Raw genomic sequence first — 26,376 nt, forward strand, 5'->3', positions numbered from 1 at the left:
TCCTCATAGGAAAATGTCTAGCAAGACAAGATAATCCATTCACCCCAAGTATTATCCAACATGCAAGCAGTGCTGTGGGGAAGAGACAGTACTGCACTGAAGAAAGAATGCTTAGGATGATACTTTCCAAGTGGCAATGACTTAACAAAAATTAAAAAAAAAAAAAAGAGAAAAGCACACACAGATGGATGGACAAATTCTCATTCACCACTGGTTCAAAATCCCTGTCTCATATGAAGACAAACATCAGTTTGACTAAAGGCTACCCAAGGAAACTGCAACTGCATGAAACAGTGGAAAAAAATAGTTAATTTTTAATGTTTATTATCAGATCAGAGCAAGCCCAGCTGAGGCCACCAAGAGGGCCAGGAGCACATGATGCACGAGGAGAAGCTGGGGGAGCGGGGTTTGCGCAGCCTGCAGAAGGGAAGGCTGCAGGGGGATCTGATTACAGTTTTCCACTACCAAAAGCGGAGCGATATAGAGGACAGCCAGACTTTTCTCAGACTTGCACAGTGAAAGGGCAAGAGGCAATGGACATAAGCTGCAACAAGGGAAATTCCAGTTGGGACATAAAGAAAACAACTTTCCAGTGAGTGGTACAGTCCTGGGACAAGGCCCAGTCTCCATCCTTTGAGATTTTCGAAACAACTGCAAAAAAAAAAAAACCCTGAGCAACACATAAATTAGCTCTACTTTGAGCAGGAGGACAGTTTAGAGACTGCAGGAGGTCCCTCCCCAACCTAAATTTTTCTATAATATTTGCATAGCTGGTTGAAAAGCCTTTTTCACATCTTTTATATGTTCACTTTTCATAGGACACCCAAAGGGTCATTATCCAATTCTGCAAGTCATGGTTAGAGGACAAATTAACAACTTTTAACATTTACTTCACAGAATTTTGCACTAGGAGCTGCTTGCACGGACAGAATACCGTGCAAACTGTGACCAAGTATGCTTAAGCATCTCAGGCACATGAATAATAAAGCATACCATGGTCTCAAAGACAGATTTGCAGTTAGTCATGAAGATAATCAGCTCCAGTTCAGCACATCCAAAGATCTGTCTGCTCCCTGCTAGTGCGCTAACAGGAAGAGTAATTATATTTATTACAGAAATGATTTGGAGAAGAATTATAATTTGTTTAAATCTAGTTGGGATCATTACGTTTTCTTCCCCTGAGGTTTCAGGAGAGAGCACAACTGGTATCATGGAAGGATGATAAAAGCAGCAATACTCCGGAGGAGGACAGCATCAACAAATTCAAGTCCTGGCATTTCTAGTAAGGAACAGAGAAAGCTCCAACAGCTGTATATGTTTGACAAGGAAAGGAAATGGGAAAGATAAATTGCTATTTCACATTCTAATAGATTAAATGCACTAAGGAGGAGCTTGGTGGTTTTTTTTTCCCCCCCTTTTTTTTTCCCCTCTCCCTTTCCTTGTTTGGAGAGCTACAATCTATTTGCCCTGTCTTCACACAGTATACTTCCTGTAGGAGCTATTTGTTTATCTACCCATTTTAATCACAAGGAAAGTATTCATTATAAAATCTCTCTTTACAGCAGAGGAGAAACCTTCCAGCCACACGGCTGACACATGTTAACTCGCAGGTATTCACAGAGCAGGTTCTGTTTTAAGCCATCTTTCAGGCAGCCACACAAAGACCACCAAGCTGGGCGTTCAGCTCTGCCAGACCTCCCCCAGCCAGCAGCCTTTGCCAGGAAACACAGGTGACAGCCTGAATGATAAAAAGGCATTTAGAGGGGGAAAAAGAAAAAAAATGCACTGGTTTAGTCTGGGCAGCACCTTAATATAAACCTGCGGGGGCCTTTGTGTACAGCACAGCACGCAGCCGGCCAAGCAGGAGCTTCAGCACAAGTCACTCGCACCTCCAGTCTGCACAGACCCTCTGCCTGCCCCAGACTGCCCCGTCATTTATCGGGGAAAAGAAGGGTGGCTGCACTGCAGCTCTTCTCCCAGCTGCCAATTTCAGAAGACGGAGCACAGAGGCAGCAAACCTTCCTCTCCCCGGGCTGGCCCAGCGGAGGTTTTCTGGACAGGGTCGAGGGGAGCTGAGAAGCGAAGCTGCTCTGGGAGCGCAGCTGAAGCAGCTTGGAAAGGCAGAGCTCTATGACCTCACACGATTTGCTCTTATTTATTTCAGCAGTTCAGAAAAAGCAGTGTTTAACTTTGCAAACAAATCATACTGACTTTGGCTATGAAGTCTCCTGCAGCTTTGCTCAGTTCAGAGAAGAGTTTCTCTACACCAGCAAACGCTGGCAGGCAGCTCTGTGCTGGGAGAGCTGCAGAAGAGCCGCCCTGGTGCCTTACCTCCAGCTCTGCCTCCTCCGGCTGCACCCCCAGGGAAGGCTCCCCGGGGGGAAAAGTGGATTCCCAGGCGGCAGGTGAAGTGTTAGCATTCAGCACTCCCAGGACGAGGCACTGCAAATGCTTACTCAGGCCTTTCAAAGTGACCGCAGGGCTGCTGTTTGTCATTCTTGCCTTTCCAGCACCGCACATCATTCCTTCACCATTCCTTCTGGCCACAAAACAGAGCTGCCCAATTCCCAGGTGACCCAACACTGGAAACAGTGGCTTTTTCTACGCCCAGCAATTCAAAAGTACTCGATTCAGGACAAAATGGTGATTTGCAAAATACATTAATATATTACAGAATGCAATTTTTACTTTGCTCTTAGTATGGAGTGAAAGGAAAAAAGGGAAAGGACACCACAAAAGCATGTGAAGAGGTCTAATGTCTAAGAGGAAGATGTGTGCTAAAAATCCCCTATTTTTTCATATATACAACATATAGAGACTTTTGAAATGAAGTTCAAATGTCTCCTTAGTTTAGAAAATGCAGCTGCTACCCTTGTGCATAATGGAGCAGCCATAACATCTGAGCAAACACAAAATGGCATCTGCTTTTCGAAAAAAAATGGATAGTTTTCAGAGGTGGCACAACTGGGGTGCCTGTAGATAAATTGCCCAGCATTTCCTATTGTAAGTTTCTGTTTTCATCTGTTTATAAACTTTGCCAAAGTTTAACTGTTTTGGCTGAAATTACCCATGCCAGGTGTTTGCCTCAAGCTGATTTTTTTTGGATAGCTTCATCAAAAAAATGTCTCAGTTATTTCCAAGAACAAAATTATGGAAAAATACTTTGTTTTGTCCATGTTAAAAATATTTCAACTGCTCTGCTGAAAAGCTCTCGCATTTTCATGCTTGCAATTTGGCACACAGTCATTTTTTTCGTCAGGGCGTTACATTTGTAAACATAAAAAGTGCCCATACTACATCAAGCTAAGTCTGAAAAACCACTGTTTGCACATGCTTGGAAAAGATCTGCTTTGCAGCTACATTTTTTTCAGTCATTCTACGCTGGGCATGCTCCATTCTCTCTCTCTTCCTGCAAGGTAATTGGGCTGCTTATGCTTTACTCCATGGAGTACCAGAGTACGCTCCAGGCCAAGGTTACAAAGGCTGAGCTGGATATTCTTTGAAGCTCAGAGCATCACATCTCGTTCTGCTGGCTGACCTAGCAGGTGATAAATCTGTGCTGATAACAGCTACTCCATTAGCACGAGTCACAGTAGCCTGACTGAATTTGAATGACACTCTTAGAATTAATATATATTCATACATACACACATACCATTCTACATGAACATCAGGTAACAGTTTGGGCACTCAAATTAAGAAAAGCCAGACCTAATTAAGGTTGTATAAGTAAAATAAGACCTTGTGCGTACACATTTTGACACAATCCTTCAAAAACACATTCACCTACTTTTCCTCTCTCGCCAGTCTCGATCTCTTCTTTGCCCGATGTAAAGATGGACTATACCCTGGGGATGAATCGAGGCTGTGTAATGAGGCAGAAGAATGACTGCCTCATTTGTTAGAACATGTGTGTTAAATACACAAGGCAGAGGGCTGCGAGAGGAGAACTGCTAATATTTAAGGTAAATGAATGATGCCAGAAGAACCTTTTTTTTTTTTTTTTTTTTCCAACTCCCTTCTGTCAGAGGAAGTTTAGAGATGCTGCTGAATGCAGAACACAAATCTAATTTCTGCAGGTTGCCTCTGATTAAGTACTTTTCATTTGATCAGCACCAACTTGTGGCAACCATCACGACGGAAAAGATTCTTCCATCATTTTAAGAGCTGTGCATAATACTAAGGACTGAAAAACAGCATACTTAAGACAAAGATGCTTCGAATTTCAACCCTTGTGTGCCTTAGTTTCCTCCCCCTTTCAGAATGGAGACAGACCCCTACTTTGCTAATAGAGGTGCTTGAAAGATAGTTAATGACATGCATGCAGGGCATTCTAGTGTCAGTGAGGAGCATCAAGAATATGAAAGGAAAGTATTTAGGCTGTCTTCAGAACTGGGTTTTAACAGTAAGCAGGTGGGTGGCCTTCATCTGAACTACAGAAATTACATACCATCTTAAACAGCATCTCCTTCACCGAGCATCAGGTGCCAAATGAAGCAATAGTGAGAGAGAAAAAGAACAGAGCCATGTAACTGGGGACTGTACCATAACACGTGGCACATAAAGAACCAAAAAGCTGCACAGGAAGCCTCAGCTGTGGCACTTCCTAACTGCCAGGTACTTAACTTTGTGAACTCAGCATTGAATAACAATGATTTGGGGAAGTAACTTAGTACGTATGACCGCATACTTCCTTGTTTTAAGCAGCATCAGTCTGGCTTTCTGATTTTCTGGTATTCCTCAATGAGAGGTGGAAGTGGCAGGCTTCACATATCTACAGGTTTCAGCTGTGAGCAGGATGAAATCCTGACACATCTAACAGATGTCAGCTGTACCTGCACAACCGACTGTTGGTGCAACATAATTCATGTAGATATGTATTATAAATGCATATTACATATATATTTTTCAACAAATAGACAAAATATAAAAAGAGACACACACTTGCAGTATTTAAATATTCAAAACAAGTTTGAATTTACCATGTTAAAATTTTGTGGGAGAAGGGGTTGCTTTATATTTACTCTTTCTTCCCCTCAAATCAGCTAACTTATTTCATGAGGTTAGAGCTTTAGAAAGAACCTGGAAAAAACAGAGCGCAGACAACAATACAATTTCCCTTTGATCACATCTCTTCTGCTAGCAGCTTTGCAGGAATTATTAGCAAGCAAACTGTGAGCATGTAGTAAAGAAATGTCTGCGCTGGGCTGGAAGCGCAGGCCCAGATCCTGCCCTCCGCTCCAGATGAAGTTCACAAGGAAAAAGGGAATAAGGACTCTCTTCTTCCATCTGCCCTGAATGCAGCAACAAGGCAGGATTCCAACCTAGCACTCAGGAGAGTGCCAAAAAGGGGACTGGCTACTGTGCTGGCTGCCACCCCAGGGCCCCAGGGGTGTGAGGCCCGCCAGCTGTGGGGTGGAGCCGTGCCCCCAGCCAGCTCCAGCCTCGGCTGCTGTCTAGCCTGCTGACTCGGCCCGCCTAATGATCTTCTGAAGAAAAGCAATATTGTGCAGTTCATCGTGCAGTGCAGGTGTTCACCTTCAACTATCGCTGCCCTGTGCTGGCAGCGCAGCTCCGGCAGCCAGCACGCGGCCAGCACTTGTCCGCCTTTCCGGCTCCACGCAGCACAGCACCTACGGCTGAGTGAAAGCACCTCGGCACTGCTTTATTCTGAAAAGGGAAACGTTTAGAAAGGAAAAATGACAAGTTTAGAAAGAAAAGCTGTTGCCTGAATACAGGGAAATCGGGGTTTTAACCGCCCCCCCCCCCCCCCCCCCCCAACACACACGGAGCTCTCTGTGAAGCTGGGCTACAATTTGGCGGACTCGGTACCACTGCCAAAGCAAAAACCTCAGTGAGGCTCACTGCAGGGATGCAGAGGGGAGCCTGGGGAAGAACCAAAGGTCCCTTCAGAGAAAAAACCCCACGGACAGCTATAACCAGCAGAAAAATCAGCCTGAACAAGCTGCTGCTTGTTCACGCTGAGGCCCCAGTCCCTGCTCGGAAGGGATAAATGTGTTTGGTAGCAGGGAATGGCCCACGACCTCCTGAATCCAGCAGGTACCGTCAGTGCCAGGGATCCACGGGGACACAGGGATGAAGCTGCCTGTCCCAGAGCAGAGCTGGGACACCTCTGGCCTCCGGTGCACGCAGCTCAGCCTGGCTCTGCCCTGAGCTGCTGAAAAAGAGCCTCCAGATGCTCAGTCCTCCCTAGTGATGCAGGGGTACGGAGAGGAGGGAAGGAGTAACTCCCAGCTGCAGGGGAAGAATAAACTGCTTGGGGCAATAATTTCTGCTGCTGTTCCCCAAGAACTACGTGCGTTTGACTTGGGCAGACTCAGGACAGGACTGCCACACGTGTGAAGATTTCACTAAGACTCGCTGTTAAACTAGGGGCTGAGAGATAAACGGAGATGGGGGTTTTAACTGCCCAAATGCATTTTGTTCCTCCTAGGCAAGGAGAGAAAAAGCAGTTTCATCCCCTGAAAAATAATCTCCCCAGGTTTAAACAACGTTAGGGACGTGATATTTTCGATTTCTGTCAGTACATACATAGTTGAGGGGGTTCTAATAAACAGACCATTTCCTCTTCTATTCAAAGGCACCACAGATTTTTGCTTTTTAAAACTCAGGAAGCTGTTTGGTTTCCTATAGCGCAATAAAACTTCAGGCAGGAGAATCTACTATTCAGTCCTTTCTAAAAAGTTCATAAAAACACATTAAAGGACTATGAACTGAATATGCAACTACTAAACAGTATTTTGACCTCTTCTAATACCCCCCAAACTAGAAACTCAGCGTTGCCAAACAAAACCAGGTTATTCTCCAAGCAGTCACAACCAGAAGAGGAAACAAGTGCACAGAAAAAAAATGAGCAGTTTGTCCAGTACCAGAAAGCAAGGCAGTGCCCAAGCTATCATGACTCCATTTTGGAGCTGAATAATCAATTGAGCCTCTTTTCAGAGGTGGCGTGTAACAAAGTTGTCCCAAATCCATTCAATGCCAAGATTCATATACTTGGACAAAACAAAATTTCAGCCATTTCACTTTTTTTTTCTTCCTATTTTCATAGTAGTTGCTAGCAATTTCAGACTTCACATACACATAATACAAGTATTAAGCTGATCAAAGTGGAGGAATCAATTTACTCTTACAGGTGCAGCTATATGCAAACTACATTCACCGTGGGAGAGCTTGTTGCTGTTTTAACCACATCTCTGCAGCTAAACTGGGACTACACTGGGCTTTTATCCCACTAGGAGCAACAGATCCCACACACAGCTAGTTTTCATGCAATTCTTTGACCTGGAAGTAATCATAATTTTCCTCTGCAAAATGGTGAGCTATAGCCTGTTGTAGGGTCTGATGTTTTTATTGCTGGGCAACATCTTTTCTGCTCTTGTACATGTATGTCAAAATAAAATTTGGAAAAAAAAATATGTAAATGCTTCACTGAGCTATAGACAATAAAAAAAAAGGTGTTCTGCCTGCCATCAAGCCCCGCTGTTAAAATATTAACACAATGTAAATATTGTAATATTGAGGAAGTACACTGTGTCAGTACTTCCTGGCACCACACAAGAGCTTCACTGTTCACTTTAGTCCCTGCTGTTAGTTTTAAACACGCACAACTTAAACAAGGCATCTGAGCTTCTCCAGTCCTGGTGCAAAATTGCAGAGAGGCTAAGTCTTACCATAGGTTCTCTCTAGGCTAAAAAACAAGGTATTAAAAAGAATCCCTAAAGCCAAACAATTATGTGAATGTCAGGACTTTTGAGGCAAAAATATTCTACAGAGTCTTTCAAAAGCCCTGGCATACTGCTGCCAAACATGGGAAGATCTCAGGGTATGCACCATCCTCCCCTTCCTCAGAGAAGAAAAACAAGCTGCAAGTGCCCACCAGTGCCAGAAGCCTGAAAGCCCAAGTTATTCATCATGGCACAAGGCCCACTCTCCAAATTTGCCAGTGAAGCACATTACTAGCAAGCGACTCTCTCCCAGTTCAGGGAATAAGCAGCACATACTCTCTCCAAAGAGAATGAGGCAGTTAGGTAAGGCAAACGTGATCGGATCTCAGAAACACTGTCTAGCTGCTATGATCATGTATTTGTAATGGAAGCCTCATGCAAAATAAGCACAGGTTCATGAAAATAGCGAAGACAGAGAACGATTTCTGTAAAAAAGAAAAATCCTTGGTCAAACCTGCAAGGAGCCAGTGGACTTGTTCTAAACACACTTGGGGGCAACTAGAGGAGTGCAGAGCAGAATTTCACTCTGCTGGCTTGGGTTAATACAAGGTAAAATCCTACCACTGACAAAAACAAAGATTTTACCAAGGCATAAAGCCTAGAAATCTGAAATGACCGCAGTTTATATTTAGAGGCTTCATTGTGTCACACACAGTGACACGTCTGACAAAGACCATCCTTGTCCCACAGACCTAATGATCTAAATTCAAAACAGAATGAGGTACCAAGGAAAAAAGAACTGAACATGTGAAATGTTTAATATTCAAGAAATGTCTAACCCCAGCAAAACTAGATGGCTGGGATTTCCAGAAATGAACTCTACACGTATTATGACAAAACAGAGGCATAAACACTGTAGATCCTGTGGTAGCATGAAGCAAAGTGTCCAAAACGTCAGCAACTGTTTAAAATACAGGTAATAAAGGGCTCATTCCTGATTTAAAATACCTGTTGCTTCTGAAGCCTTCTCACCTTTCAGACATTCCCGTACACAAATGGGATCTAAAATGACTTGCACAATGCCCCCACGTGCCAGTCACAGCATCGGATAAGCTTTATTCTTATGCATGGCAAGAAATTGCCCTGGGGGTTAACACAGATTTTCCACTTAATTTTAACTCACTCACAGAGCCGTAGTCTGGAAGAGCTCCTTTAATCACGCATACAACTGCATCACCACGTTTCTATATGGTCAAGACTACCACAAATCCCCCTACTCACCCACCCACAATGTTTTCTCACATGTCAGTTTATCTGCTAAGAAAAGCACTACGAACATAACACTTACCCAACCCCTTTATCTTTCATCTTACTTAAAAGGGAGAAAAACTCTTGAGAACTCAGTGAGCATTCAATATATGTAACATACATGAGAGCACTGTAAAAATTCTAGGAACAAGACATCAATTCCAAAAGAGAACTACTTACTGTGAGGGGGGTTGTTCATTTGTTTGTTTTTTTAAAGATAAACAGTTGGGCTTTTTTTTTTTTTTTTTTTTTTTTGTCTATTTCATGAAATATTATAGCTAAGAACCTACTCCACTTCCATAAATGGATGTTTTTCTTACTCTCAGTGGGTGGTCTCAGAGTTTTGACAGAGGAACATCACAAGCTAAAAACATAGGATGCTACAGAGATAGCCCACCTGCAGTGGTGGTGGATGCGAAGGGGGAGAGAAAAGGTGATTCCAAAGGCCAAAACAGACTGTGGTGGGGGAAATCAGAGGTCAGAAATGTATTCACAGCCCTAACAATGGGGGAGCCCTGGTGAAATGAGCAGCCAAGAAGCACAGTTACATTGGGAAAACAAGAGATGCAGAAATGAGGCAAAACTTTTAGCTTTCACTTTTGCTGTTATTAGATTAAAAAGAATAACAGACATAACTCTTGGTATTGTTTTTATTGTAAAGTGTTTTTTTTTTTCTTTTTTTTTTTTTTTTTTAACTGGCTTCTTTTACATTTCTGTTGTACGTCAGCCAATTTAATGAAACAAATCTTCCTTTAAAAGCTCTGGTATGAGCCACATGACAATGCCTACACCTGCTACTACCTCACGTTGTGCTTGGTTTCTTACCTGTTTTCTACAAGGAAGTCTACCACATATTTCTTCAGACAGTAGAGATGGGCATCCATCAGCCCTGTTCTGATGTGCATTCTAGGGTGCCTGGAAGACAAAAAAAGGAAAATCATTTAGTTTTGCATGGCTATTTGCAAGAGTTTGACTTTGCAATCAAGTCAGTGGACTGTGAGAAGTTTGCAAAGGCAGATCTGTTCCTTTCCATCTTCTGCTGGATTGAGAGACAGGAGAAGAGACAGGAGAACTGTGCAGACTGCCATTACTGGACTGTGTCTATAAACTTACACCTGCTGGCCCTGGGCTGATTTGCTGCGAAAGAAAATACCTCCTCCAAGGAGTCATTACTCCTGCTACATCTTCTTATGTAAGTGGAAATTGCACATTACTGGGCAGGAAGCCAAAGTAATGGGCCCAGAGTGCTAAAAGTTACAGTGGGTAATGTCAGGGTACAATAATTCAAAGCTCCTGGCTAAGTGCCTGCCTTAATATGCAAGGCTGTGCATGTTCCGCTAGCAAACACAACACTACTGTATTTTTTCCAGCTCTTCCTGGAGGCAAATAGGAGCAGGAGATGGGGTCTGCTCGTCTTCCCTGTGCTACACATTACAAATGACTTCCACAGCTCAATTACAAAGTGTTTGCCTCTCCAGCCCAATAAGATGGAAAAGATCAGTAAAACTCCCTCTCATTGCTGGCCAAACAATGGCAAACAGGGAAGTCTTACCTTTCAGACCAGTGGCAGGTTAATATTTCAGTAACTTAGAAGTCTTTTAACAGCTTCACTATTTTAAGAACAAAGCCTTAAAGCAGAAAGACTCATCTATTACTCCTCTTTATGCATTTTCTGATCTTAGATAGTGGAACCCCTTCATGTAACCTGTCTCAAAGCAGCTAGATATTTTCTGCCAATATTACCTTCCTTTCCACACACCTGCAACTCCATTTAAGAGTGTTTTGGATGCCTGAACACTCTGTACTATTTCTCAGGACAGAGAAGCCACAACAATAATCAGCTTGTAGATTTAAAAAAAAAAAAAGGACAAAACCCACCAACAGCCCAACTGCACTGGACTGCTTCCAAATATCCATAACCGGACTCTCAGTCCTGAGGCTAACGAACGCATCTTACTAGTGCCTTCCATCCAACCTTTGTTTTCTTATTCCAGGACACACTGAAGTCAGATGTTTGTGATCAGGATCAGTTGTTACTTAGTTAGCTCAGTAGAGGGATCACTCACAACTTGGGCCAGTAGATATATATATATTTAGTAAACCAGTACTAACACACTCAATCCTTATTAACACCTAAGGTACCAGAAGTATCAGGTGTTCTAATAAGCCTTTTGTTTTTTTTTTTCTTTTTTCAGTGTAATGCTCTATTAATGCATTAAACTACTGAAGTATTTGAGTCTTAACATTTTATGAATGTAGATGGCATTTCTCAAGCGTGTCACTCAATTCAAGACAGGCGTATTAACGACTAGAAAGGCTTTCTCTAAGTCCCACTCGTAAAGCAAAGCTCCTATAAGAGTAGTATGGCACTTTGGAGTAAAGTATGTGATACTGAAGAATGATATACACACTTTCAGCAGATTACTTCATTAACAAAACATGAGCTCACCTAGCAATGCTCCAGTACTGATGTTATCAGTGGCCCAGATGTTCCTGTGGAAGTCAGCCCAAATAGCAATGTTCCTTATGCAAAAAGAATCCACTGCCTTTAATGAGGTCTTGCATTTGGAAATTTGCAGACTCGCTACTGCTCTGCATCCTGATGATGATTTCCACATTTTGTGGATTTACGGGATGGAGAATTTTCATATCTTGTTTGAGAAAAAGTGTTCCCTTGTACTTATAAACCGAGTATGTTAATTTATTGAAATGAGGGAGAGACAAACGACAAGAAGTAAATCAGGGAAGAAAGCAGGTAAGATGAACAAACCAACAAAAGAAGGCAAGAAACAAACAAAAAAATAGAAGTGATGCAATGCAGGAAGGAGGGAAAAGAGGAAAAAACAATTCTTAACTTGAAGATGACAAACGGGACATAGTTTCAGTGCCAGAATGCCACTTTTTTCTCTCCCTGTTCAAGACCCCCCTTAAACACAAGGCAGGGGAAGGCTACAAGGGCTAGACATCAAGCAGAGGAGCGTAAAACAGCACCTCCTCAATAAATACTAGTGCTGCTGCCAATGTCTGAGCAGCTTTCACACATCCAGTCTCCCCACCTGCAAACTGGAATGGCACTATTTAGCTACACCGCAGGGTACCGAGGATTTGTGGGCTGAAGTTTGTATCTCCCTGCAAGCATTGTACTAAGTTTCACTGTAGCTAAGCAACTTTATAACAACGTTATATAAAATCTGTGTAAATGGACAGACAGTAGCACAGTGCTATCTTTGCTGCAGCTCCATCACACTCCCCCCCCCTCCAAAAACAAAAACCCAAAACATAAAACAGCCAGACAAGATGTACCGAAACGCCACTCTGAGTTGGCTTTCAATGGAGAATATACTAACAATAATGGAACATCCTGCTGGACAAGAGGGAGGTCCCACAATGAAAATCCGCTGAAATACAGACCACCTAAGTGATTTGCAACAGAATAGTCCCATAGATTAATATTATAATCACAGCTTCAAAGGTCAAACAGGCAAGTTTAGGCACATGCATAAACAAAGCTGTGATTTCTGTAAACCAGACTCGAGGAGGGAACAGCCGCACTAAACCAGACTGATAAGCGCACTCTATCTATAACAAGCCACTAAAGATGATGCTCATTTTCATTGACTAATGCTCAAACCAGTTTATCTCCAGGTAGGAGAACAGGAGCCAAATAAATAATCTAACAGATAACAGCAAAGCTCCATCACCATTTCAAATGAGCATCTGGTTACTAATATCGAAAGCCATACTCCCTGCTCATGCCTCTCATCTCCCACTCCATCAGCTAATCTTTACAGCGTATGAAAAACGAGCCGGTCGCAAGGAACAGCTGATACAGGGGGAACCGAACAACAAACACTGCGTGTGCTGCGAGCTGACGCACCTCGCCTTATCGGTCCGCAGGAGATAATGAAGAATGCTCTTAATTATACCATCAAAGCAAGGGAGAAGGTGCTAGGAGGGGCCGGCTGCAGATGGCTAAGTGTTAATGAACGCTGGGTTGGGTGGTTTATCAAAAGCAAGAGACTGGATACGTATCGGAGAGGGTCACCGTAGAGATGAAAGTTGCACCAGCCATTGTTGGAGCTCTTTAATGAGCGAGGAATGGCAAATGTGAGCCCTCGAAGAATCATACCAATTACTAAATGAACTTCAGTTCAATCTAGCAAATGTAATCAAGCACGAGTCATTAAAATACATGGTAAAACTCCCATTGGTGCTGCCACTATAGCGGCTATTATTGTCTGTGCTCCCGTGCGAGGGAGGGGGCTGCTCCCGGTTGTAAGCTGTGTGTGTTATGTTAAGTGATGGCAGATTTTAGCCCTAATGATGAGGCACGGAGGGCTCCCTGGCAGAAAGTCGACAATGAGGAGGCTCAGCGAGATCTGTTGAGGAGTCAGGGAAAAGATCGGCAATTAAAAGAGCAATTTCAAAGAATGCAATTTAATGTGTAAAATTAGCTTTTATTAGCACATAATTCCCCAAAATCCTGACTTGGGACAAGAGCGCATAAAGGTCTGCGAGAGTCCTTAAAAAGGTCCGCGCCCGTAATTCCTCACACGCCATTGTGAAATAATAAGCAGTACTAACAGGATTGATGCATGCTTCCTACATGGCATCGCTTTGAAAGCCGAGCCCGAGCTTTTTTCTTCCTGATAACCTCTCTCAGGATTTCCTCCCTCAGGGAAATCAACCACCGATAGAGCAAACTTCCCTTGGTTAAAGGCAGAAAGACGGACAATTGTTTCAACTGTAAACTAATTAAGAGAGATTACCACCAAGAGCTGGAGGTTCAAACCGGCCCTGCACTCCCACTGACAGTGTGATAATGCCAGGCTGGGGTCAAAATCATAAATCTGAAGGGAGCACACACAATGCTTAAAGCCAAAAAGCCTCTCTACTAAGCATGGGATATTGCCACATTAACCTCACCACCTCACAAATAAACTAGCTGAGAAAGAGAAATCCCATGGCCTCCTTCCCTTTAACTCCATACAGCTGTTGATGGAAAATATGAAGGTCTTTAAATCTCAGGGACCTGGGGCTATCTGTACTGCAGCACTAATCCGAGCAACGACACAATAAAAAGCCAATCATGACTACTATTAACCTGCCTTCTGATCTGATGGGTGAATTATGTCCACTGTGGGCTTACGGAGTACTAGTTCACCTTCCTGCCAGCCCACCTCCCTCAAAATACAAAAATTAGAAGTATGAACAATGGATTTCATAAATTTATTTCCTAATTAATTGCAAGTAGCTCACAAAGTCGGTGTAGTCGGAGTCTGTCCCCTTCTCCCTTACTCCTGCACGAAGGGTACCAGCCTGGTCAAACGCACAGGGCTGACCCTTGCCTGGTGCCGCTCTCATGTTGATGTGAAGCCAGCGCACAGATCAACACCACGAGAAGTCTTACAGCAAAAGCTGCCAGGCCACCTTTCATGTCTCGAGCATTCCTGCTTCTAAAAGGAAAAAAAATAAAAAGCCCGAAATCGCATTGCTCATTTACGGGACAGCTCTTGGCTGTAAACTCCCTAATCATAAAAGGCCACTGTTACGTTGGCTCTTCGAAAATCCCAGACACCTTATGACCTTAATTTTACACACCGCTTTTGGCCGAAAAGCTCCCAAAGCACTTAGCAAAATGAATGTCCCCACTGTATCCCAGGCCCTCCTTTGCCCACCAGTGAAATGCTGCCACCTCTGGGCTGAACTGCAGCAGCTGTAGGCAGCGCACGGCTCAGCCTCGCCGGGGCCCTCCTGCAAAATTGGGCCCAGGCGCCCGCTCGCCAGGCTCCAAAGGAGGGGCGAGGGAGGTTTAATTAGATGCTGCTGCTCCTCGGGTGGAAAAACTGGTTCAGTTCGTGCTGGGAAGAATACCTCGGTGATGTAAGACAGCTGGCACGGCGAGGAAATGCCCTCCCCAAGCTGGATGTGAAGGTGGTATCGGGTCCTGCTGGCCGGTGGATGAAACGTGCCGTGGGCCCCAGTGACCCTGACCTCCATCTCCCAGCTCTGAGTCACCCCAAGCTCTCACTTTCTCTTCCTTCGCTTTGTTAAAACCTTACTTACAAAACCACGAGGCTAAGACATGCTCTGGTCCCCTGAGGACGTGGCACATTTGCAGCTCACCTCCCACAACAGCCACCCCATCACCAGCCCCGGTACCTACCCGGGGAGCACAAGACTCCAGCAGCCTCTCAGTTGCTGTTTCTGGAGAGGCCCAGCATCAGGAATGGCAAGTAGTTTCAAAATCTAAATGTTTTATTGATCTAATGACCTAAGTTGCTCGAAAGCCTGCTGAATAATAAATATTTTTCATTTAAAACCTTCACCACGTGCCATTTTTCTTTGTTTTTTATATTATTAATATACCCAGGAGAGTATAATACAAATTATGAACCTACTTCTGACACAAAGATGTTGAAAAGTTTTTGGTAAAGGAACCTGCTTTCATCGAAAGCCAAAGATTAAATCATTTTCTCTTACACAGAGAGTATAGGTTAGCAGTCAGAGCTCAGGATTAATATTTGTTCAAGGTCAGGAGTGGTTTACAATAGGTCAGCGTGACCTGAAAAAGAAAGTTGTTGTCTTGGCACCAACGCCGTGATTTAACATTAATGCCTCTGACTTCTGCATTAAACAGCCAGGGTGCTGATGGCTACGTGACCAGCTCATCCCATAGCCCCCTAGAAGAAGTTTTTCTTTGCTCTGCTTCGGCTTCCTCTTAGGAAGACGAGAGGAACAGCAATTTCTCACCCAGCCCAAGCCAGAGGAACGCTCCCTGGGTGCACGGCCACATCGCTGCATGCACGTGCATCCCCCTGGGAGCACGCCGACACAGCTGCCGGGGTCAGCACTTTCCCTAAACTTGGTTCCAGGGGGCTCCTCTGCCACACCGAGAGCTAACAGCTGGAAGATATAATAAAACAGGGGCCGGGGCTCCCCACAGTCACCCTACCCCCTTCTCTTTCTCTGTCCTCCACGGAAAACCAGGGTTTGTGCACATCTTTTATACTAGATGCACGTCTGCTAGGGCACCCCAAGTGCTAAGCAGAAACTTGGAAAGCAAAAGAGAGACTGAAATGATAATAACGTAGAGAGTTTGGTATGAGCAGAAGAGAATACACTCTGAAGGAGGGCAGGGACTGCCAGAGAGACATTATTAATAGGTTTTACCCTTGAGCTCTGGCAGCTACTTGTTCTATACACAGAGGAAAAGGATTAATCAAGCCTCGCACGTAAAGGTTCTTTCTGTGGTGTGCCAAAATATTTAAAGCAGTATATACAAAGTGTAAGCCTTATTATTATGCACATTCAATGTAACCATCTTATGCTACAGTTAAGGCCGGGATGACAATGAAGTAGATTACCGTGCACTACAACCAATTCAATTCCAACACAACGGGACGTGGCTTAGTCACTTGGTTCAGATCTGGTATTTGAGCTTATTTTTCTTATGCCGGGCTAAACTGTGATTTAAGAGATTTAATCAAGCTTTGGGAAATGCTTTCTTTGCGAAAGGAAGAGAAAGAACTAAAAGTCTGCACCTGGCAACCCTAATGATTCCCAATTTTCAGCTCATTCTGCTTCCTGCTTAGTGGAAATTCACCTTAGCAAGTAATTGTTCGCTGAAATCACCAGGGCTGAAAGGATGACAACACCTAAGAGGAACAAGTTTTAAGCAAACAACTGAAGCTGGAGGCTTGTACAGAGGCTACCGAAGAACAGCAGCTCCTGCTGATCCCTCCTACGCCAGTTCCCAACGGGCTAAGCAGAAGACATATGATATATTTTCTTAAATCAAATAATTACAGTAAATGCATGGGAAACAGTGAAACTGAATACTGGGTCAAAGCTGTAGGTCACCAGCAATATATAGCTTAAACACAGGAAGGCTGCCACCATTTCTTTATGTCACTGCCCTAGACTCGAAGGCAAACAAACCCGTGCTCAGCACCGCAACCCGCAGATCGCAGCCTTGCTCACGGAGCCTCAGCACTTGGTGCCCCTCAGGTGAGGCGGATTTTACTCGTGGCTAGAATTTAAGAGGCAGGATCTACAAAATTTGTGGATTTGAGGTAATTACATATATTTGGAATAATAAAACAAGCAAATTCCCCCATCCCCTTCATATTTCAAGTAAAATCAGAAGCAGAAAAAAGAATGGAAAGAGGCTGTCCTGCATACCTCTGGATATCCCCTCATGAGAAGCCTCCCAGGTACCTTGTGAAACCCATCTACACCACCGGTTCCTTAAAATGAAAAACACCCTTTAGAAAAACTCTGTTACTGTGCATAGGCCATACTTTATCACTTCCTTTCCAGGATCTTCACTGGCAGGGGCTCCAATGGCAGAAGGTGCATGTCTGCGGGTCTTTCCTGAGAAGATACTTGCATTCAAAACAGCCACATTTCATGGATGTTTCATGGGATGGAGAACAGCCCAACAAGAGTCAGATGGCAAGTCAGGAGGGTGAGAAGGAAGAACAGTGGGAGAGAAGTGAGCAGTACTTGCTTTGTGCTGGACAAAGCAGTGCCTGGCTCCCTCCAGCACTTACCATCTAGAAGGGAAGAAGACATGAGCTTTGAATCCACAGAAGGGAAAAATTCAAGCGCTACAATTTAAATTACTGAAAACTACCGAAATCCAGCCTATACAGGAGGCCCTCTGCAGTAAATCTGGCAACGCTCATTTCTTTCATCTACAGCAAGTGAGTTATACTTAGCTCCTGCTCTTTGAGGGTCTGAAGTTTCCCTGGCTGGCGCTTTGACCTGGGCTTCCTTTTCATCTCCCCCTGCAACCTACTGCTGCTGCCTCACTTTTGCTTCGTGACAAGGTTTTGCAGCCATACCACACACATCTCAACTCCACCGAAATGTGAGCATTTTAGCATTTGATAGCACAGTAAGCATTTTCATACTGACAAGATCCCAATTAAAAATGTCATATAATTTATTAGTTAACTAAAATAGCTTCACCTCAGGCAGAAATTAAAGGATAATGGGCATGAAAGTTGGCTCTGATGCCACTGCAGAGGAAACCTGGCTGTGACAACCAGGACACGGGTTGTTCCACATACATCACAACACTGAATAGGTACATGTAAGAAAAACACATTTTAGGAAAAACTAGGCGAGGTGTCAGCAGTCAGACTTGATGAATCCTGCTTCCCTGAATTAAGGCAGAGGGGTTTCCTGACTTGGCTAAGCTCAAGTCATGACTCAGCCCACGTGTTCAGATGCATCCTCAGACACACGGCAGCCTGGAGGCAGGGCAACATCAACCTCGAGCCAGGAGCTTTCGGGACACAGAAAGCCATCAGGGCTCAGGATGACATCAGCATTAGAACACTGCCCAGTTCTGCACTGCAGAGATTCACCAAGCAACAGAAACACCATGCATGCAATACAGATACTTGCATACTTGTCCAGTTCAAAAGAAACCATATTTGTTAGCAGATATTTTGAAAGCATCAGATAAGACTGTCACTCAAATAAAGCCTTAAAATTAGAGAGTGCATCATTCTTGTTGCACAGTGACAAGAGAATTCAAAACCAAAGGAAAGTTGAAGTCAGGCTGAAGCCAATTGCAGACATCTCTTCATTTTTCAGACAAAAATAGCTCTGAGTAATTCTTTTAATAGGTAACTGGTGTTTTACAAAACACCATCAGAAATACCAGGGGATGATTAACATAAATATCAAGGGGGGGGGTGGAAGGACACAGGAACATTTGTTACCACAAGAAGAATTTAACATCCACCCAAAGTCCAAATTTGCATTTTTTTAAGCAAGTAATTACAGCAGTTACAACCACACTGCATTAGCTTCTGGTTAGACCAGATTACTCATGATTTCAAATTTCCAGATTTGTTAATAGCCATAGCAGGAGCTGCCGCATGACACTACTCTGAGCTGACACCTCAAATGCTTTCAGGATGACACTGAGCTTGGAGTACTACAGCTTGGAGCCCAGCTGGACATAAACATGCACTGCACTGAGGAAAGAGTTGGATTTCCAACTTTTTTCCTCATCTTTCACCCGCTACTAGGACCTGGATAACAGCTTGAGGTTAAGTGAAAGGAATTTTGCTCCTTTTATGCAATGATAACGTGACGATTAGAACACTAAAGTGGGCAAGAATAAATTCTGGCAAATTCAACGTAGTGAGATGATATTTTGAGGATAACTTCCTGCCTTGGATAATTATTGCTGAATTAAAAGCTTCATGCACTGTTCTGCACAGCTCAGCGTGTGCTACCTCAGTACAGTGGGTGGGAACTGCCTTTAATTATGAGACAGTCACTGCTCTTTTAAAACAAGTCTTGAAGGAAAAGCTGTCTTGACAGCTATTAAGACACTGCTCAGTGTATTTGCACAATTTAAATACTGATATTATATATATATATATATTTTTTTCAGCTGTAATTACAAAGTCCAGCTCTTTGCTAAAATTAGCAATCGTTTTATGGCTGTGATGCAGAGACATTGGCACGCCCTCTCGTCAGGAGACAGCTTGGCTTCAGTAATTAAGTAGGAGAAATATCATTAATCTAGACTTAAGTAGTCTCTAATGCAAAAAGCAGTAGCACAGAGCCATTTTCACCACGGATCACAAGCCAGGACTGAAAAAGCAAGAAGAGAAGACAGCAACTGAACTCTCTCCCAAGCGTGCCAGCTGTGGTAGTGACCTAAACCGCACAGACTAGAAGCAATAATCTGGCCACGGCGGGTAAGAGAGTTCAGATGCCTCCATAATTTGCTCGGTACAAAGACCAGAGTGGCAACAAATCCAGCCCTTTTCCTTTACAAGGCTAAACCCATGGTAGGGCAATTGCCTCATCTTGAAACACTTAGCCTAACGAAAAGAAAAAGAAAATGTATGGTGGATGACCTAAAGATTATCATTTACAGTTTTATGGCAACCTCAAATACTATTAAAACAAAACAACTTCTATTCCCTTCTTGCTTGGAAGAGACTGGGACTATTCCATCTGTGGTTGTGGACTGCTTCAGCCTTATCCAACTGCATAAACGAAACTAGTGTCAAAATTAAGTTTTAAATGGCTTGAGGTTTATAGGAATTAAAGAAGGAAAAATTAAATTTGAAACTCTGCTTGTTTACTAGCACTAATTAAATATGCCAGATTTCTGGGCAAGCTTCCTAGCCTGTGGCTACTACGTTACTGGCTTGTAAAACAGTCAACAAGTACATGAGTACAAAGCACTAATACAATAACAGAGATTTCGTGTACAGTCCTGCCCCTAGTTTGTAAGGAAAAAATGTATTAGAAGCAAGCTTTGACTATAAAGACCTGTGCTGAGCCTCTAGACTGCATTAGCAATATGAAAAAAGGGCCAAGTCTACAAAGGTTGCTTTTGCAGAGAAAAGTATTAAAAAAAAATATATATCAGAAAGGTAAGAAGCAGTAAGCAGAACCAAAACGAAGAGGAAGCTTTAAAAGAGTAGTGTTACGCTTCCTTCTTCAAATCTGAACTTCTGGGCTCTGCTTTCAAAATACTTTGCTATTAGAAATAAAAGGGGGCTTTTGCACTTCAGCAGAAGTAGTGGGTCTGATCATTTGCACCCAGATCAACTCCTTAGAAATGGTAGGTTTTATGAGTATCTCAGAATTAATTAGAAAATAGATTGATATCAAAAAGCCAGAATTTCACCTCTAATGCCAATGATGGTGATGATATCCATAATCGTAGGGTCCATTTGTATTCTAAACTCTTACAACAGGTATTATCTTTGCATTCCACATTTTAAAGGAACTAGCACAATGAGTTCAGTCTACAAGGATGCTGCAAACCCACTAAAAAAGAACAAACTAAAATCAGCTTAAACACAGCCTCCGGAGACTGCTCAGGCATGCAGGTGGAATGCAAGAGAAGAAAATAAACTGGTACTTGCATCACCCACAGGTAGGGCAGGAGAAGGAGGGACAGGAAGATCCCATGGCCTACGTGCTGCTCTTTGTGCACCCTTCTTTCAGGAAAACCTTCCAAGGTACTTTCACTGGCTGAAGCTGCAATTTCTACAGAAGTGGCAAACAACTTTTAATGAAGAAACACTGGAGAACAATGTGCTGCCTTAACAGCTTCGAAATGAACAGCCTTGCATGGTGACTCAAATTAATGTATGTTCCCACTGTACAGTAGTCTTGCTCAACTTTAAGGAAACCAGGAATTATGCTTCAATAAAAATTCAGCCACGCAAATATTCTGCTATAAAAACAGGCATAAACATATAACTCTCCAACTTCCAAAATCACGTACATGAGGCAGAGGAAAACGATATAAAAGTAACTAGGTTTTTGTTTATATCTCAGATTTACAAGAGCAATTCCAGAACCAAAATTCTTCCACAGAGGCATTGATTTAATTAGCCCGCATAGCACACTTTATTTGTATTTAGAACTCTGACGTACATTGATAAAAAAAATTAAAGAAATAAATATACAACGGATACACACAAAACCACTTGCTAAACTTTTTCTGTGCCCAGGTGCAGATAAGAACTTTCAAACACCCTCTCACGGGCTCTTCCTTACACGCAAATGATACTTCTTAGTGTATACAAGCTATGTATGCTTTCAATTAAAAATATGACTGGATCGATTGGATCATATAATCTTGCAAACCAGCCAAAAATCAAATACAAACTGAAGCCCTGAAGGAATTTCTGGAAGTACAAACCATACTGTACAGCAGTTCTATTTCTGGCGAGGAGAATCACCTCTCCTTTCAAAGTGCTGCTAGAAGCGATAGCAGTGCTTAAAAACCTGCTGTCATTCAGCAGTGAAATCACTACATTAATAAAAAACACTCCGAAAGCATACAAAATGTACTCTGGGGAAAATCTCAGCTTCGCAAGTCAGCACAAAATGGTCAAGTAACAGAAGAACACTTGCTCTCGTACTTTTTGGAACTCTTAACTTCAATTTTGAGTCTTTCTCAACTATCCAAGTGGCTGACAGAATCAGTTCCTCCGAGATGTGAATGCAGGATTCTCTTCAGGACAAACAGTGGCAGTGAAGGGGATGTTTTTGCTTAAGGTGATGCACAAGACTTCTAAAGAATGGGTTCTCCTCCACTTTTTTTCACTGTATTTTGATCCATGTCAGCGCAAATTGTCTCTAGCACTCCTTCCTCCCATTGGATTTAAAAGCCAAAACATTCCAGAATTTGGGGAATAAGTATCAACTGTAGAGTGTAAACAAGAAGATACCTACTTTTGGAGACAATGCTGAAGTCAGTGGCTATATATAATGAAGGTTTTGGAGGTTCAATAATTTCTCTGCTCCCAATAACTTCCTCTTATCCTCCATACCCACTCTACAGCTGGCCTACAGCAAGCAAGGGTCAACTATTTTGACGAGTAAAGTTGCTCTTAGAAATCAGCTCAGCCTCTCCAAAGATACGGCCCCATATCTTGCACCTGCATGTACTGCAATTGTCCTCAAGTCCCCGACACGCACAGCACACGTTTACTTGTGGCCTCAAAGCACTAATGTGCAGAACGCTTTTCCATAATCCCCATTCACTGCAACTGTTTTTACCCTGAAGAGCTCTATTCAGATTTTACCTCTTCACCATCCAGTAACTTTGCAGGCAGTGCCCACAGACAAACACTCACTCACCAGCTACGTGTCAGCTTCCCTAGAAACCTGAGGAAACTGCAGTAGCCTAAGACTCTGGATACTGGCACTGAGACTTGGAGTAAATCTTACAGCCAGTTCTTGTCGCTGAAATCAGCACAAATTCATACCCTGGCATCAGGAGCTACCCACTGCCTTCAAGATGGTGAAACAATCTTCCATGACTTCAAAAATGAAAATGAAGAAACAGGTCAAGTGACAAAGCTGCTTTGCAGCAAGTTACTCAGCTGTGCTTCAGCCCTGGTGTTTGGCGCTTCTGTTGTTCATCGTATTCTTGACTTACATGTTCATTAGAAACACAGAATTGTTTATGTTGGAGAAGACCTTCAAGATCATCAAGTTCAACCATCAACCTGACCTGCCGAGTCCCACCACTAAAGCACGTCCCCCAGTACCACATCCATAGGCCTCTGAAATACCTCCAGGAATGGGACCTCCACCACGTCCCTGGGCAGCCTATTCCAATGCTTCACCATCCCCTCCAGGATGGAATTCTTCCTAATATCCAATCTAAACCTCCCCTGGAACAGCTTGGGATTGTTTCCTTGCATCCTAGATCTTCATTTATACACACAATCTTTGAGGCATTTAGCAGAGCAGTATCACTGTTTATCACCACAATCCATGATTCAGAAAGTATTAACTCGTCATGCATAAAACCTTCATTAAAAAAGTAGGTAAGCAGGTCATGCATGGATGTCCAAATCACCTGGAAAGACTTTTTAAAGCAGATCACCAATCAGAAATTGTTGGCATGCTTTAAAAACATTCAGAGGAAATGAAAGCAGTTAGTCTTTGGAGTGATAGCCTTCAACACAGAATTACTTTCCTACTGTAGGAAGCAAGCTATTTGATGAAATTTGATGAAATAAAAGATGAAATCGTTTGATATTTGCATTTCAGTGGAACTTGAAAGTGATGACCAAAGCTGCACATGAGGGTAACAAAACTGCAATTCTTATCTCAGAATAATCATCATCACATGGCCAAACTGCAAGCGGTCATCAGCAAAACGAATGCAAGGATTAAAAAACATAAGCATCACCTTTTCTCCTCTATCCAGAGAGACATGGAGCTGAGCAAGCCTACGCGCTACTATTGCTTTGGTTCCAAAGCTGGCTGGGAAAGTTCCCTGGCTGGCCCTGGCAGCGCTACAGCCGCGTGTTAGCTCAGGTGCACCACTCCGAGCTGTGCCAGACTCGAGCTGGTATTCATAAAACCAGAGCACATGTACGCAAGGAACCAGCTATCTAAAAAGTCCATAGCGTACACTCAGGAGTAGTGGCTTGTTGATTTGAGACAAAACACATTTCATTTTTCACCATATGTCCAATGCTTTTCTATGAAAAACTGGAGAATGAGTACTATTGTACACAGTGATGCATTTCAATATTCCTGGGGTCTGACAGACGCAGCAATGTGAGTGGCTGGAACTGGAAAGCGAGGTATAAACATGACCCGTAGCTCATGCTGTATGTATGTTACATCAGCTGCTTCCTGCAGATTGTTTCAACAAGCACTGCTCTGATTCGAAATGCAGGAAAGACAGCAGCTAACACTCTGCACTCAGAGCAGCATTTCACATTTACAGTACTGACATAAACATTCATGAGTTATGCTCCTACGAGGCAGGAAAAGTAATACTGTGTTCATTTGGAAAAGCGAAGAAATTATGAGAGACAAACATTAAGGGGACTCCTCAAGGCCGTAAAGCCCTGTAGAGAAGTGAGATCTCTTTGTACATTATTTCCAAGGCATTCTTAATGCAAACAGCTAACAATTCACATGTTAGTTTTTTATCTTTTCCACTACCAAATCACCTAAAGAACAAGAGAACTCTACCACTGTGAACATAAAGGTTGATTATTTTCATGGTTTTATATAACAAACATATATACTTTTTTAGACTTCAGCAAAAAATGCTGTAGTTTTTAAATTATTTTTTATTTTTCAGATTGCTTCCTTCACCTACCAATACAAACCAGAACACACACACAATCCTGCATTCTAGAGCTCCCCTATCATGGCACACATCTAAAACCAACAGATGAAGGAGGCATATTCCTCAAACCTTACACATATACTATTTTCCCAAATGGTAAGATACAGAAAAACACACCAGCAGGCATTAATTTGGCTCAGTGATCCATTCCCTCAATAACCAGAGGCTACCTTTAACTACACTGACTTAACAAAGGAATCTAAATTGTATAAATCAACGTCTCAATTAACATTTTGTTTAGGAAGAGTTACGGAAGAGAAGCAGAATGTAATCATTTGCTAGCACAGTGGCTCCAGAGGTCTGGGAGTGAGCACATGAAGAATGGAGTTGAATGTGGGAAGGGTCCATTATTCTTTCAATAGCGTCTGGTGCTGCAAAATGTGTGCGCGCATACTTTCCTACTTGAAAAGCTTAAGTCCTCAGTAGCTTCTTGCTCTGGGAAAATGGCAGGCACCCAAATGCTAACACAGGGATCTCAGAAAGGGATCTACCTGAAGAACAATATTTTTCGAGTGGCCTTAGAAGTGAAAAATAGCCACAGAGAGAAGGCTCATTCTCCAGGGATTTTATTCCTTCTGTCTGACTGCTGTTCATCAGGTGCCATTCCCCGCACACATCCCCAGAACATTCTAATGCAAGAATGGAGAGAGGGCCTCTCTGAAAATAATCACACTTGCTGAAAGACCTGCCCTGCATAAATATCTCTAACAACAGTACAAACAGAAATCAGCCTTCTTACCCGATACTTCAGCTGAAATTTATGGCACTGCTGGCCGTGATTCTGTTATTACTATTCTACCTGGCGAAGGCTCAAAGTCACAGAAGTGGGAATTTCAGAGGTATTTTCAGCAATGCTGAAGCTCATTTGGGAAAAAAAGAAACAACACACCTAGTTCTGTAACTGCTGTACCAATGCAGTAGTGAACAAAGCTATATATTACACATATATGCATACATGTGTGAAAACATGTACCATAGAGGTGGAACAGAGAGAAGTTTGGGACAAGCATGGCCTCTGAAATGATATTTAATGCTACAGCTTGGGAATAATAAAGCAAAGAAAAATCAAAGGGAATACTGAAAGACAGTCTCCTGAGCTCTTGCAAATATCACCAGCTGCTGGAGGATTTATATGCAGAAAAACTAGAAGTTCAGCTTTAACTTGAATTTCCCTTGCTTTCTTACTGGTTTGCTTCCAACCTTTGGAGTTTAATTAAAGTCCATCAGCCAAAATTTTTCTGTCTGAACGCCTTAAATTATTCCATTTTAAAATCTGTACCTTTTGACTGAGTCAGGTTTTTCCAAATCTTGAGCTTCCACTAATCTGAATTACGAATACTCCTCAGCACTGTCCACTCCCTACCCCCAGTTTCTATTTTTTAAAGGTTAAAGGAATACAAAATTATCAACCAAAGCAATACCAACAGCTATCGCAGGCCAATATGGAGGTATGCAGGTACATGCAAGTTATACTTGAAACATGTAATTGTGCTAGGTATAGCGTTCTGCACTGACAATTTGGATATCAAGGTCCAATGGGCATTTTCTCTTTATTCCTACCAGGGTACCGCACGTTTGGTGACTGGGGAAGGAGAAAGTCTTATAAGAAATCTCTAAAGCAACTGGCTAAGTAGTTTTGCTGCTTGTAAAAGGAATCTCAATCTAATCTTCTTTAGCTGGAGAAATGGCGCAATAAATTTGTTGAAGAGAAAGGAA

General features: G+C 42.8%; 1 protein-coding gene across 1 annotated transcript in view; it reads right to left on the reverse strand.

The window, feature by feature from the left end:
• The window catches only part of EIF2B3 (eukaryotic translation initiation factor 2B subunit gamma), a 95,259-nt gene that overhangs the window by 37,057 nt on the left and 31,826 nt on the right, over positions 1 to 26,376 (reverse strand). The window contains exon 6 of the mRNA XM_084527973.1: positions 9,822 to 9,911. Coding sequence (XP_084384099.1) covers positions 9,822 to 9,911 — 90 coding nt within the window. The remainder of the gene's footprint in view (positions 1 to 9,821; positions 9,912 to 26,376) is intronic.

This window comes from Aythya ferina, assembly GCF_964211825.1.
Source record: "Aythya ferina genome assembly, chromosome: 8".
In the NCBI taxonomy this organism is placed as follows: domain Eukaryota; kingdom Metazoa; phylum Chordata; class Aves; order Anseriformes; family Anatidae; genus Aythya; species Aythya ferina.